Source organism: Symphalangus syndactylus, chromosome 12, assembly GCF_028878055.3.
Source record: "Symphalangus syndactylus isolate Jambi chromosome 12, NHGRI_mSymSyn1-v2.1_pri, whole genome shotgun sequence".
NCBI lineage: Eukaryota > Metazoa > Chordata > Mammalia > Primates > Hylobatidae > Symphalangus > Symphalangus syndactylus.
In genome coordinates this window covers 130828312-130844019 of record NC_072441.2, presented here as the reverse complement: position 1 = coordinate 130844019, position 15708 = coordinate 130828312, and the positions used below count along the sequence as shown (strand labels likewise).

At 45.7% G+C, this 15708-nt stretch overlaps 1 protein-coding gene across 10 annotated transcripts in view; it reads right to left on the bottom strand.

Annotated features, from left to right (window-relative positions):
• CYP4X1 (cytochrome P450 family 4 subfamily X member 1) overlaps positions 1 to 14705 on the bottom strand; it is a 101770-nt gene extending 87065 nt beyond the window's left edge. The window contains exons 1-4 of one of the 10 annotated variants that reach the window (XM_063627501.1): positions 14615 to 14705; positions 13295 to 13621; positions 9376 to 9559; positions 7767 to 7865 (exon numbers count right to left, since the gene is read on the bottom strand). In XM_063627501.1, the coding sequence (XP_063483571.1) occupies positions 7767 to 7865 (99 nt within the window). In that variant the 5' untranslated portion in view covers positions 9376 to 9559; positions 13295 to 13621; positions 14615 to 14705. Of the gene's footprint in view, positions 1 to 7766; positions 7866 to 9375; positions 9560 to 13281; positions 13717 to 14614 lie in introns of those variants that run through there. The other 9 variants (XM_063627502.1, XM_063627503.1, XM_063627500.1 and 6 more) reach the window with 9 other exon arrangements.
• Between the last annotated feature and the right edge of the window lie 1003 nt (positions 14706 to 15708).

The window sequence follows — 15708 nt, the reverse complement described above, 5'->3', positions numbered from 1 at the left end:
AATTTTTGTGTTTTTTGTAGAGATAGGGTTTCACCATGTTGGCCAGGCTGGTCTTGAACTCTCAACCTCAAGTGATCCACTCGCCTCAGCCACCCAAAGTGCTGGGATTACAGGTGTGAGCCACTTGCCCAGCCCGTTTTTTGTTGTTGTTGTTGTTGTTTTGTTTGTTTGTTTTTGTTTGAGATGGAGTCTCACTCTATCTCCCAGGCTGGAGTGCAGTGGCGTGATCTCAGCTCACTGCAACCTCCACTTCCTGGGTTCAAGTGATTCTCCTGCCTCAGCCTCCTGAGTAGCTGGGATTACAAGCATGTGCCACCATGCCCAGCTAACTTTTTGTATTTTTAGTAGAGATGAGTTTCACTGTGTTAGCCAGGATGGTCTCGATCTCCTGACCTCGCATTCCACCCATCTCAGCCTCAAAAAGTGCTGAGATTACAGGCATGAGCCATAGCACCTAGTCCAGTTGTTTCTTGTAAACCTTAATCTTTTTAAATTTAAAGTTTAAATTCTGTGATGGTAAGTGGCCGTGATGGGAAAATTAATCATAAACACTCTAGGTTAATTATAAGAGTAGAGAGTGTAAATGATCCACTTATTCATATAACTGATTGTAAAGTCATTACTAAACTTATTTCGAATGAAATTGTGCTGCTGCTCCTCATGTGTATACTCAAGAAGGCATGTTTCGAGCTTGAAGTTCATCCTGATCTTAGCATGGAGTATAAAGCTAGGCTTGAAACTGATAAAATAAATAATGTCCCCAAGTTTACAATAATTAGTGGATATGGCATAGATAAGGGAATTCATATTTTTAATGTTAAGGTAAGAGATTGAATTCATGCAAAGATAAATATTAATATAGAGGTGGAGCCAAGATGGCCAAACAGGAACAGCTCCAGTCTACAGCTCCCAGCGTGAGCGATGCAGAAGATGGGTGATTTCTGCATTTCCAGCTGAGGTATCGGGTTCATCTCACTGGGGAGTGTCTGAAAGTGGGTGCAGGACAGTGGGTACAGTGCACCAAGTGTGAGCCGAAGCAGGGCGAGGCATCGCCTCACCCAGGAAGCACAAGGGGTCAGGGAATTCCTTTTCCTAGTCAAAGAAAGGGGTGACAGACAGCACCTGGAAAATCGGGTGACTCCCACCCTAATACTGAGCTTTTCCAACAGTCTTAGCAAATGGCACACCAGGAGATTATATCCCGTGCCTGGCTCGGAGGGTCCTACGCCCACGGAGCCCCGCTCATTGCTAGCACAGCAGCCTGTGATAAAGCTGCAAGGCAGCAGCGAGGCTGGGGGAGGGGCGCCCGCCATTGCTGAGGCTTGAGTAGGTAAACAAAGCGGCCAGGAAGCTCGAACTGGGTGGAGCCCACCACAGCTCAAGGAGGCCTGCCGGCCTCTGTAGACTCCACCTCTAGGGGCAGGACATAGCCAAACAAAAGGCAGGAGAATCCTCTGCAGACTTAAATGTCCCTGTCTGACAGCTTTGAAGAGAATAGTGGTTCTCCCAGCAAGCAGCTGGAGATCTGAGAACGGACCCTCTTCAAGTGGGTCCCTGACCCCCAAGTAGCCTAACTGGTAGGCACCCCCCAGTAGGGGCAGACTAACACCTCACACGGCCGGGTACTCCTCTGAGACAAAACTTCCAGAGGAATGATCAGGCAGCAACATTTTCTGCTCACCAATATCTGCTGTTCTGCAGCCTCCACCGCTGATGCCCAGGCAAACAGGGTCTGGAGTGGACCTCCAGCAAACTCCAACAGACTTGCAGCTGAGGGTCCTGACTGTTAGAAGGAAAACTAACAAACAGAAAGGACATCCACAACAAAACCCCATCTGTACGTCACCATCATCAAAGACCAAAGGTAGATAAAACCACAAAAATGTGGAAAAAACAGAGCAGAAAAACTGGAAACTCTAAAAATTGGAGCACCTCTCCTCCTCCAAAGGAATGCAGCTCCTCACCAGCAATGGAACAAAGCTGGACAGAGAATGACTTTGACGAGTTGAGAGAAGAAGGCTACAGACGATCAAACTACTCTGAGCTAAAGGAAGAAGTTCGAACCCATGGCAAAGAAATTAAAAAGCTTGAAAAAAAATTAGACGAATGGCTAACTAGAATAACCAATTCAGAGAAGTCCTTAAAGGACCTGATAGATCTGAAAACCAAGGCACAAGAACTGTGTGACAAATGCACAAGCCTCAGTAGCCGATTTGATCAACTGGGAGAAAGGGTATCAGTGATGGAAGATTAAATGAATGAAATGAAACGAGAAGAGAAGTTTAGAGAAAAAAGAATAAAAAGAAAGGAAAAAAGCCTCCAAGAAATATGGGACTCTGTGAAAAGACCAAATCTACGTCTGATTGGTGTACCTGAAAGTGACGAGGAGAATGGAACCAAGTTGGAAAACACACTGCAGGATATTATCCAGGAGAACTTCCCCAACCTAGCAAGGCAGGCCAACATTCAAATTCGGGAAATACAGAGAACGCCACAAAGATACTCCTCGAGAAGAGCAACTCCAAGACACATAATTGTCAGATTCACTAAAGTTGAAATGAAGGAAAAATGTTAAGGGCAGCCAGAGAGAAAGGTCAGGTTACCCACAAAGGGAAGCCCATCAGACTAACAGCTGATCTCTCGGCAGAAACTCTACAAGCCAGAAGAGAGTGGGGGCCAATATTCAACATTCTTAAAGAAAAGAATTTTCAACCCAGAATTTCATATCCAGCCAAACTAAGCTTCATAAGTGAAGGAGAAATAAAATCCTTTACAGACAAGCAAATGCTGAGAGATTTTGTCACCACCAGGCCTCCCCTAAAAGAGCTGCTGAAGGAAGCACTAAACACGGAAAGAAACAACTGGTACCAGCCACTGCAAAAACATGCCAAATTGTAAAGATCATCGAGGCTAGGAAGAAACTGCATCAACTAATGAGCAAAACAACCAGCTAACATCATAATGACAGAATCAAATTCACACATAACAATATTAACCTTAAATGTAAATGGGCTAAATGCTCCAATTAAAAGACACAGACTGGCAAATTGGATAAAGAGTCAAGACCCATCAGTGTGCTGTATTCAGGAAACCCATCTCACATGCAGAGATACACATAGGCTCAAAATAAAGGGATGGAGGAAGATCTACCAAGCAAATGGAAAACAAAAAAAGGCAGGGGTTGCAATCCTAGTCTCTGATAAAACAGACTTTAAACCAACAAAGATCAAGAGAGACAAAGAAGGCCATTACATAATGGTAAAGGAATCAATTCAACAAGAAGAGCTAACTATCCTAAATATATATGCACCCAATACACGAGCACCCAGATTTACAAAGCAAGTCCTGAGTGGCCTACAAAGAGACTTAGACTCCCACACAATAATAGTGGGAGACTTTAACACCCCACTGTCAACATTAGACACAACAACGAGACAGAAAGTTAACAAGGATATCCAGGAATTGAACTCAGCTCTGCACCAAGCCGACCTAATAGTCATCTACAGAACTCTCCACCCCAAATCAACAGAATATACATTCTTCTCAGCACCACACCGCACTTATTCCAAAATTGACCACATAGATGGAAGTAAAGTACTCCTCAACAAATGTAAAAGAACAGAAATTATAACAAACTGTCTCTCAGACCACAGTGCAATCAAACTAGAACTCAGGATTAAGAAACTCACTCAAAACCACTCAGCTAAATGGAAACTGAACAACCTCCTCCTGAATGACTACCTGGTACATAACGAAATGAAGGCAGAAATAAAGATGTTCTTTGAAACCAGTGAGAACAAAGACACAACATACCAGAATCTCTGGGACACATTCAAAGCAGTGTGTAGAAGGAAATTTATAGCACTAAATGCCCACAAGAGAAAGCAGGAAAGATCTAAAATCGACACCCTAACATCACAGTTAAAAGAACTAGAGAAGCAAGAGCAAGCACATTCAAATGCTAGCAGAAGGCAAGAAATAACTAAGATCAGAGCAGAACTGAAGGAAATACAGACACAAAAACCCTTCAAAAAATCAATGAATCCAGGAGCTGGTTTTTTGAAAAGATTAACAAAATTGATAGACCGCTAGCAAGACTAATAAAGAAGAAAAGAGAGAAGAATCAAATAGATGCAATAAAAAATGATAAAGGGGATATCACCACTGATCCCACAGAAATACAAACTACCATCACAGAATACTATAAACACCTCTACGCAAATAAACTAGAAAATCTAGAAGAAATGGATAAATTCCTTGACACATACACCCTCCCAAGACTAAACCAGGAAGAAGTTGAATCTCTGAATAGACCAATAACAGGCTTTGAAATTGAGGCAATAATTAATAGCTTACCAACCAAAAAAAGTCCAGGACCAGATGGATTCACAGCCGAATTCTACCAGAGGTACAAGGAGGAGCTGGTACCATTCCTTCTGAAACTATTCCAATCAATAGAAAAAGAGGGAATCCTCCCTAACTCATTTTATGAGGCCAGCATCATCCTGATACCAAAGACTGGCAGAGACACAACAAAAAAAGAGAATTTTAGTCCAATATCCCTGATGAACATCAATGCAAAAATCCTCAATAAAATACTAGCAAACCAAATCCAGCAGCATATCAAAAACCTTATCCACCATGATCAAGTGGGCTTCATCCCTGGGATGCAAGGCTGGTTCAACATACGCAAATCAATAAATGTAATCCAGCATATAAACAGAACCAAAGACAAAAACCATATGATTATCTCAATAGATGCAGAAAAGGCCTTTAACAAAATTCAACAACACTTCATGCTAAAACCTCTCAATAAATTAGGTATTGATGGGACGGATCTCAAAATATTAAAAGCTGTTTATGACAAACCCACAGCCAATATCATACTGAATGGGCAAAACCTGGAAGCATTCCCTTTGAAAACTGGCACAAGACAGGGATGCCCTCTCTCACCACTCCTATTCAACATAGTGTTGGAAGTTCTGGCCAGGGCAATCAGGCAGGAGAAGGAAATAAAGGGTATTCAATTAGGAAAAGAGGAAGTCAGATTGTCCCTGTTTGCAGATGACATGATTGCATATTTAGAAAACCCCATCATCTCAGCCCAAAATCTCCTTAAGCTAATAGGCAACTTCAGCAAAGTCTCAGGATATAAAATCAATGTGCAAAAATCACAAGCATTCTTATACACCAATAACAGACAAACAGAGAGCCAAATCATGAGTGAACTCCCATGTACAATTGCTTCAAAGAGGATAAAATACCTAGGAATCCAAATTACAAGGAATGTGAAGGACCTCTTCAAGGAGAACTACAAACCACTGCTCAATGAAATAAAAGAGGATATAAACAAATGGAAGAACATTCCATGCTCATGGGTAGGAAGAATCAATATCGTGAAAATGGCCATACTGCCCAAGGTAATTTATAGATTCAATGCCATCTCCATCAAGCTACCAATGACTTTCTTCACAGAAGTGGAAAAAACTACTTTAAAGTTCATATGGAACCAAAAAAGAGCCCGCATTGCCAAGTCAATCCTAAGCCAAAAGAACGAAGCTGGAGGCATCATGCTACCTGACTTCAAACTACACTACAAGGCTACAATAACCAAAACAGCATGGTACTGGTACCAAAACAGAGATATAGACCAATGGAACAGAACAGAGCCCTCAGAAATAATGCCGCATATCTACAACCATCTGATCTTTGACAAACCTGACGAAAACAAGCAATGGGGAAAGGATTCCCTATTTAATAAATGGTGCTGGGAAAACTCTGGCTAGCCACTTGTAGAAAGCTGAAACTGGATCCCTTCCTTACACCTTATACAAAAATTATTTCAAGATGGATTAAAGACTTAAATGTTAGACCTGAAACCATAAAAACCCTAGAAGAAAACCTAGGCAATACCATTCAGGAGATAGGCATGGGCAAGGACTTCATGTCTAAAACACCAAAAGCAATGGCAACAAAAGCCAAAATTGACAAATGGGATCTTATTAAACTAAAGAGCTTCTGCACAGCAAAAGAAGCTACCATCAGAGTGAACAGGCAACCTACAGAATGGGAGAAAATTTTTGCAATCTCCTCATCCAACAAAGGGCTAATATCCAGATTCTACAAAGAACTCAAACAAATTTACAAGAAAAAAACAAACAACCCCATCAAAAAGTGGGCAAAGGATATGAACAGACACTTCTCAAAAGAAGACATTTATTCAGCCAACAGACACATGAAAAAATGCTCATCATCACTGTCCATCAGAGAAATGCAAATCCAAACCACAATGAGATACCATCTCACACCAGTTAGAATGGCGATCATTAAAAAGTCAGGAAACAACAGATGCTGGAGAGGATGTGGAGAAATAGGAACACTTTTACACTGTTGGTGGGACTGTAAACTAGTTCAACCATTGTGGAAGTCAGTGTGGCGATTCCTCAGGGATCTTGAACTAGAAATACCATTTGACCCAGCCATCCCATTACTGGGTATATACCCAAAGGATTATAAATCATGCTGCTATAAAGACACACACACGTATGTTTATTGCGGCACTATCCACAATAGCAAAGACTTGGAACCAACCCAAATGTCCAACAATGATAGACTGGATTAAGAAAATGTGGCACATATACACCATGGAATACTATGCAGCCATAAAAAAGGATGAGTTCATGTCCTTTGTAGGGACATGGATGAAGCCGGAAACCATCATTCTCAGCAAACTATCACAAGGACAAAAAACCAAACACCGCATGTTCTCACTCATAGGTGGGAATTGAACAATGAGAACACATGGACACAGGAAGGGGAACATCACACACCAGGGCTTGTTGTGGGGTGGGGGGACAGGGGAGGAATAGCATTAGGAGATATACCTAATGTTACATGACGAGTTAATGGGTGCAGCACACCAACATGGCACATGTTTACATATGTAACTAATCTGCACGTTGTGCACATGTACCCTAAAACTTAAAGTATGATAAAAAAAAGTACATATATATAAATAAATTAAAAATAAAAATTACAGAATTTCCATTTCACTCTTTTTATAGATGGAACTCTTTGATGAGATGCTCCATCTTTCTCTCTATTTTCTAAAACACATTAATCATGGCTATTTTAATATTTCTGTCTGAATACTCAATATCTGTTTCTCCTATGGGATAATTTCTGTTGCCTGCTTTGGTTTTTCTTTGCTTTTGGTGAATGGGTCATCATGCCTACCGATTTCTTATTAAATGCTGAGCCTTGTGTGTGAGAGATCATAGAGACTCTGGTTGGTGTTACCTTTAGCTAAAGAGGGTCACGTTATCTATTCACACAGAATACTGTCAGAGCCCCACAGTGTGGTCCATAGGACGTAGGCAGTTTGGACACAGGATTTCCTTTTGATGTTTGCAAATTGCTTTGCTTTACAGTAGTTTATACTGTACATTTATTTTGTTCAATTTCTCTCTATGTCACAGCCCAAACAAGCACTAAAAGGCACCCATAGAGGTTGAAGTTTCAGGCATATGTAAGGAAAAGGGCCAGTAGACACAGATGAGCATTTTTGTGTGGTGATTTTCATCTCTTTCCAGGACAAATGGAAAAAGACCATTGCTGATGCACATCTGAAATCTTCTGAACACATTTCCCAGTGACCCCGAACGCTATTATGAAGTATACCTTCAGTCACAAGGTAGTCATTCAGGCTGCTCTCACAAAATACCACAGACTGGATCACTTATAAGCAACAGAAACGTAGTACTCACAGTTCTGGAGGCTGGACGTCTGAGATGAGGGTACAGCGTGGTCAGGTGCTGGTGAGGGCGCTCTTCAGCATAGTACTCACAGTTCTGGAGGCTGGACATCTGAAATGAGGGTGCAGTGTGGTCAGGTGCTGGTGAGGGCTCTCTTCAGGGCTGCAGACTGCTGTCCTCTCACTGTGTCCTCACATGGCAGAAAGAGAGCTCGCTGGAGTCCCTTTTATAAGGGCACTAATCTCATTCATGAGGGCTCCATCCTCATGACCTAATTTTTTCCAAAAGGCCCCACCTTCTAATAACATCACACTTGGGGCTAAGATTTAAACACATGAATTTGAAGGGGAGACATACATTCAGTCTATAACACCAGGGCAGTGCCCAAGTGAACAGGTTATGAGTAAAGGACAAGAAGTAAACTCATTCGCCACTAGTCATTTCATCCGTTAGTATGCTGCTCCACCTCTTCTCTTCCAGAACCCTTAGACTCCTGCCCAGAAGTGGTGTCTAATATTACCAAACTCATCCACCCTTGCCAGAATACTTTCCTGCATCACAACGACCTGTTTACAAATTCAGCCATCAGAGCTTCCATTTTAATAAAGATTGCCAGGTCGCCATGACCACACAGGTTTGTCTTGGGCTTTGCATTGCCTGAGACCTCTATAAAACAACCAGCTGCCTAAGACACAAACCCTGGTGATGGGTGCTTTCACTGTGGTGGTTGGACAAAATACAGCATAGAGATAGTCCTCAAGAAATAAATGGTAGCTAAACTTGAGGCAGGGCAAGGCCAGTTCTAGCATCCCAAACACCTGACTTCTAGCCAGGGTTCTATCCGCCCTCACATCTCCCCAAGCATCCATCAGTGGCCACTCCACTCAGACCCCCAGCCTCGGCAGACTCCCCTATATGCACTGGTAATGGGGGAGTTCCTGGTCCAGTATTGATCTTCTCATCAGTTTTCACATTCAGTCCATAACACCAGGGCAGCGCCCAAGTGAACAGGTAAAGGCCAAAAAGTAAACTTCACCTTGATGGGACGATCAATGCTGAACCAGTAACTGTATAAGTTCTGCCATCTTGTGGCTGTTCAAGATATTGCAAGCAGGCCAGGCGCGGTGGTTCACATCTGTAATCTCAGCATTTTGGGAGGCCAAGGCGGGTGGATCACAAGGTCAGGAGTTCCAGACCAGCCTGGCCAACATAGTGAAACCCCGTCTCTACTAAAAATACAAAAATTAGCTGGGCATAGTGCCGTGTGCCTGTAATCCCAGCTACTTGGGAAGCTGAGGCAGGAGAATTGCTTGAACCCGGGAAAAGGAGGTTGCGGTGAGCAGAGATCACACCACTGCACTCCAGCCTGGGTGACAGAGAAAGACTCCGTCTCAAAAAAAAAAAAAAGAAGAAGAAGATATTGCAACCAATACAGAGAACAGGAACTGGTATTACATATGGAGAAAGCAATAAACTTTGTGAACAAGTTTTTAGAAAGTGTTCAGCCTCTGTTAGTCCACCACCACCCCCATGCCCCTCGACACACACTGTTTACACTGTGGTGGAATTGATTAAGTGTAGATGGATTCAACCCTGAAGGAAAACAATAGAAAGCATGTACCTTACAAGAGCCTCGGAAATGCTCATATTCTTTGATAGAGTGATTGGATCTTCATCTGCTGAGAGTCTGTCCTATAAAAACGCCGGGCGTGGTGGCTCACGCTTGTAATCCCAGCACTTTGGGAGGCCGAGGCGGGCGGATCACAAGGTCAGGAGATCGAGACCACGGTGAAACCCCGTCTCTACTAAAAAATACAAAAAAATTAGCCGGGCGTGGTGGCGGGCGCCTGTAGTCCCAGCTACTCGGGAGGCTGAGGCAGGAGAATGGTGTGAACCCGGGAGGCGGAGCTTGCAGTGAGCCGAGATTGTGCCACTGCACTCCAGCCTGGGCGACAGAGCAAGATTCCGTCTCAAAAAAAAAAAAAAAAAAAAAAAAGTCATTGCTTCAGGGCTTTGATGTAAGTGGCACAAGGACCAGGGTCAAGCAGGCAAAGACAGAGGCAGAGACTAGAGATCCATGAGGAGTGGCCAGAAACCAGTGCCTTTACCCCCAGCCCAAGCCAGGACAGGAACTGGACTAGAGAAAAGGAGGACCAGGAGCACAGCCAGCCAGGATGCTTGGTAGGGGTTCAGGGAAGGGGGAGGCTGAGCCTATGCTTTCCAGGCAGATGGGAGCCCTCTGGGCTCAGCTGAACCATCAGCCAAGCCTGGGCTCACCCAGCCCAGCTGGGTTGCAAACTAAATCTAGACCCTACCCTACCAAGTAAAGAATGACCTTTGAGAAGAGGTAAAACTGTGTTTAAGACCCGCAGCTGGGTGAGGTAACCGGGGTGAACATAGAGTGGACAATGGCTGGTGGGCAATGGGAATGGGCAATGATTGACAGGCAGCTGGCTGTGCATGGCAACCACGGGTCTAAAGCATGCTAGGTCTTATGCTAGGGCTTTACACTGGATGGTCACCACAGATAAAAGGAGATCCTGAGACCTGGGGAGGCTAAGTGATGTAAGTAGCTGAGCTAGTATTGACTAACCCACATTCATTCATTCATTCATTCATTCAGCAAACACTAAGTACTTGTTCGATGCAGGCACTACGCCAGTTTTCGTGGGGACATCCCGTCCTCCAAGAGCTGAGGGTGAGATGTAGTAAAAGATGTCAGGGAGATGCCCCGAAGAAGGTGAGGCTAGCAGAAGGAAAAACATGACAACACGGGCATGGAGATGTGTGGTGAGGGAGGGGAGGGGAGGCAGAAGTTCCAGCAGTAGGTGTGTTGGCAGCACTGGAAAGGGAGGAGGTGGAGTCATCTAGTGGCTGCTCGAGATATTGCAGGCAAGGAAAGGAAAATCACGATGGCTGTCATTCATGAGCATACTACACGCTTTCTTTACAGCCATTTACTCTTCACCACAGCCTCATAAGATGGGTCTCATTTTATCCCTAGTTTGCATATTCAGTCCCTGACATACCCTTGTTAGGGTACATCCCACTAATATAAAATTGGCACGATGGGATTTGCTCAGGGAAATTTGGCTTCAAGCTCATGCACATAGCCACTAGGCTACACCTGCCTTGAGTTTAGATTCCTCTCGCAGGTGTGAATGGCTGGATTCCAGCAGGAAAGGTCTCCCTAGCTGCAGTGCAGAGGAAAACTTGGGGGCAAAAATGAAAACAAGGGAGCAGGCAGCTGCAAACATCAGGCAAGATCGAGGCTTGAACCCGGAGGGAGATGTGTTGGAAAGTGAAATTCAGGGGCTGAGGGAGAGGGGGATTCTGGGTGACTTCCCTATCTCTGGTCTGGGTGAATGGGTGCCACTTACAGGAACAGAGGACTCAGGTTGGTGAAAGATCAGGAATTCCATTTTGGACCTGAGGTACCTGTGGAGCTGTGCAGGAGGGAGTGGAGCTGAAGGAGCTGATCTAGAAGCTGATACTTTACTGGAAGCAGTGTAACTGAGTGCAAGGGATAAGGTCTCCATGTCAACACATAGCTCTCGGAGACCTCCAATATTCCAGGACACTTGCACATTGCAATAAAGAGGTGTATGTGGTCTTTGCCTCACAAAGTTCAGAGTTCACAATCAGAGAGATGGGCGGCATGACCAGGGTGAGCCTGCAGGCTCACAGGAGCTTGATGAGCTGAGGGCAGGTGGTCAGGAACAGCTTCCCAGAGAAAATGGTGATTATCCTATGATATTGAGAGCAGAAGAATCAGATAGACCATCTTACCTTTCAACAGGGAGCCGGACAATAGTGTTTTTGGTGAGAGCAGTCCCAGCAGAGTGTTGGGGAGAGAGACAAGGCTACAGGCGCTGAGTAGTGAGTGGGAAGGATGGAGGTGGACATGGCAAATGCCACCACTCCTCTTAGATGCTTGACAGGGTCCCTCCCCACTTTCCCACATGCATGTTTCCAAATGGACTGCATGCTCTGCAAAGGCAAACACTGTTGCCTTCTTTATCTCCCATTTCACACACACACACACACACACACACACACACACACACACACACACACCCCCCAAAGAGAACCCTATGCTGGGGTAGAATTAGCAATAGATTTAAAGTCAAAAGGCCAGGGTTCAATGCCACTAGCTGGCTATGCGACCCCGGGCAAATCACTTTTCTCTCTCTGAGTCTGCGTTTTTTCCTCTAAAACTTGGGCTCAGTTGTAACCACCTGGTAGGATCACTGTGAGGCTCCAATCAGAAAGTGTCCTACACATCATACAGTAGCCCTCAGATTCAATGTAGAAAACAGCACCAGCAAATGTAAATTAGTTCAACCACTGTGGAAGACAGTGTGGTGATTCCTCAAAGACCTAGAGCCAGAAATACCATTTGACCCAGCAATCCCATTACTGGGTGTGTACCCAAAGGAATAAATCATTCTATTATAAAGATACATGTGGCCGGGTGTGGTGGCTCACGCCTGTAATCCCAGCACTTTGGGAGGCCCAGGCGAGTGGATCCTCTGAGGATAGGAGTTGGAGACCAGCCTGAACAATATGGTAAAATCCCATCTCTACTAAAAATACAAAAAAAAAAAAAAAAAAATTAGCCGGGTGTGGTGGCATGCACCTGTAGTCCCAGCTACTCGGGAGACTGAGGCACGAGAATTGCTTGAACCCGGGAGGAGGAGGTTGCAGTGAGCAGAGATTGCACCATTGCACTCCAGCCTGGGTGATGGAGTAAAACTCCATCTCAAAAAAAATTAAAAAATGATACATACAAGCGTATGTTCATTGCAGCACTATTCACAGTAGCAAAGACATTGAATCAACCCAAATGCCAATAAATGATAGACTAGACAAGGAAACTATGGTACATATATACCATGGAATACTATGCAGACATAAACAAAGACATTGAATCAACCCAAATGCCAATAAATGATAGACTAGACAAGGAAAATATGGTACATATATACCATGGAATACTATGCAGACATAAAAAGGAATGAGATCATGTCCTTTGCAGGGACGTGGATGGAGCTGGAGGCCATTATCCTCAGCAAACTAACACAGGAACAGAAAACCAAACACTGCATACTCTCACTTAAAAGTGGGATCTGAACAATAAGTACACATGGACACAAGGAGAGGAACAACATACAGTGGGGCCTGTTGGGACGGGGGGTGGGGAGAGCATCAGGATAAATAGCTAATGCATGCTGGGCTTAATACCTAGGTGATGGGTTGACAGGTGCAGCAAACCACCATGTTTTTACCTATGTAACAAACCTGTACATCCTGCACATGTAGCCTGGAACTTAAAATAAAATTAAATTAAAATTAAAAAGAAAACAGCACCACCATCATCAAGGAAAGTCTGTTCCCAACCTCCAGTTCCAGCTCACTAGCTCAGCCTGTCTCATTCCCCTTTTTCTCTCTCCCCTCTCCTCCCTGCCCCTTTCCTCACTTTGCCCCCACCTGTCCTCACCATCCCACCCCATACCTCCAAGCTCACCGCTAGAACTGACCAAAGGCCCAGTTATTCATTTACACAGTCCATGTCCAGAACTGTACCAGCCTCAGTGGTGTGGAACAAATCAGTGTGGCCAGGTCCGTTTTGCTGATGCCTCAAGAGATCCAGGCTGGCAGATGGGTCTGGCACATTCTGTACCTGCTAGCCAAGCAGAGCCTCCAGCTTACTTCTCACTCGACTCCTTACATAACCCTGGTCAGGTACTCTCCATTCCTGGGGCTTAAATTCCATAGTGTAATATTAGTAAACCGGGCTAAATGATCCTACGGTTCCTGCCAGCTCTGACGCACCACGCGTGATCTTGCATCCAATTCAGTTCACTCTGTAATAAATAATCATAATAACGAGAGTAATTTTCTAAATAGCTAACAGTTACTGTGTACTGTATGCTAAGCACTATTCTATGTATTTCATGTGAATGTTTAACATTCATAACACCACTTATCATGTAGACATCATTTACTGCCCTAATTTACAGTGAACTGGAGCTCCGAGAGTCACGTTGATTTATCCACAGTCCCAGGCTACCAAGTGTCCAAGCTGTGCTGCTTCCAAGCTGCCTGACCCAGACCTGAGCTCTTAGCCTCTCAATGGGCATCCAAGTCGAAAGCAGAATCTCTGGCTCAAGTGCCCACTGCCCAGCTGTTTCGGAACTCCACCACGCGCCCAGCTGCTCCTCCGGGACTTCCCTACGGATGTGTTGCAGGCTCCTAAACGTCACACATCCACACCGCATCCTCATCCCACACACGCTCCTGCTTGTCCCTGGCATCTGCCATTCTCAGTGCCATTCACTAGCCTATATGATGCCTTCGAATCAGAGGAAGTTACCCCTCCCTCCAGGGATACGGGCCCACACCTGGTCTCAGGGACCCTTTAGTGGAGGCACAGTCTATACAGCCCAGAGCAGTGCCCTTGATGCCATCGTCTTCCAGTTTGCTCAGAGCAGACACTGGGATTCATCCTTAATACCTTCCTCTCTCTCTCTCTCTCTCTCTCTGTCTCTCTCTCTGCCAAGCCCTGTCTTGTTTCTTCAGGGGGCCAGAGTCTCCAGGGAACAAGGTCCCAGAAATGATGCCATCTCTCTCATCCTCGGGGAAAAAATGGCCCAGGGCAAAAGCCACTGCGCTCCCAGACCCCTGCTGAAAGAGGAGGTGTAATGTCAGGACTAGGATGGGTAAGCACCCAAGCTGACTCCACCAGCAGTGCAGGGAGGCTGAAGTGTTCGCAGACTCGGCCACTGGGGCCACAAGGACGGGGCTCGGAGGCCCCACTGCCCTTGCATTCCACAGGAAGACCCAGTTGCTGGCATTACCTGAGAGGTTCCTGGGACCACGTCATGGAAATGCGTCTGGTCCCAGTGTGAGGCGGAACAGCCCCGCCTGAAACTCAACTTCCGGGGCTCTGCTCAATCTACGCTTCCTTTAGAGCGTGCAGCCACCAGGTGGCAGCCGAGGCCACGGGCAGACAGAAAAGCTCCCGAAACTGAAGGCCTGCCAGGAAGCAGAGTTCCGAAGGGCTCCCAGGACCTTCAACCAGAAAGGGACAGTGAGCATATGCGCATGTGTATGCCTGAGCCCGTGCAGGGAGGAGGGTTGTGAACAGACACCGCGGGACAGATGGCTGGAGTTTAGTCCCTTCCTTCGGGGCTCTTCACCACTCCTTGGGCTTCCCTTCTCCTGCCCAGCCCTGTCCTGGGTGCACAGAGAGGGAAGTCACTCCATTCCTGCCCTTGAGGAGCTCCCAGACCCAGGGCAGGAGCAGGATGCAGACAAGTAGACAGCACCCTGGGGTGGGTGGAGTGAGTGGGGCAGGTGGGGCGGGTGCAAAGAGAGGGAGGAGCAGGGGCTGAAGTTGCCCGGAGGCAGTGCTGAACCCAGGAGTGGGGAAAGGAGCATCTGGGAAGAAATGGCATCTACGCTGATCATGGAGGGCTTTCTGGCAAGTCTCAGGAGCAAAGCAATAATAACACGGATGTCATCTCTGTTTCCTCCCAGCAGCCCTGCAAGGAATGTACTACAGAGCCAATTTTACTGGCAAAGGAATGGAAGATCTGAAAGGCTAGGGGATCCCACAAGCAGTGAGGAGCAGGCTGGAATTTGAACCAATCGGCATGATTCCCAAGCTCAAGCTTTTGGCCACCCCCGCACTGCCAGGGACAAAAAAAAAAAAAAAAAAAACAAACCTGGGAGGAGAGCCAAGCTGGGGAGTCAAGACCCCCCAGCCAGGTCTAGATGGGAGGCAGGTGCCTCCACCCTGGTCCCAGAGCAAGTTCTGCTGGCTTCAGCCACCTGACTTCCCGGTGAAGTTGGTCAAGGCCAGAGCAGACTGTGTGTGATTCTGGCTCCAGCCCCAGCACCTCTACCCCCACCTTTACTACCCCTAGGCTGCAGGAAGAGGCTTTGCCCA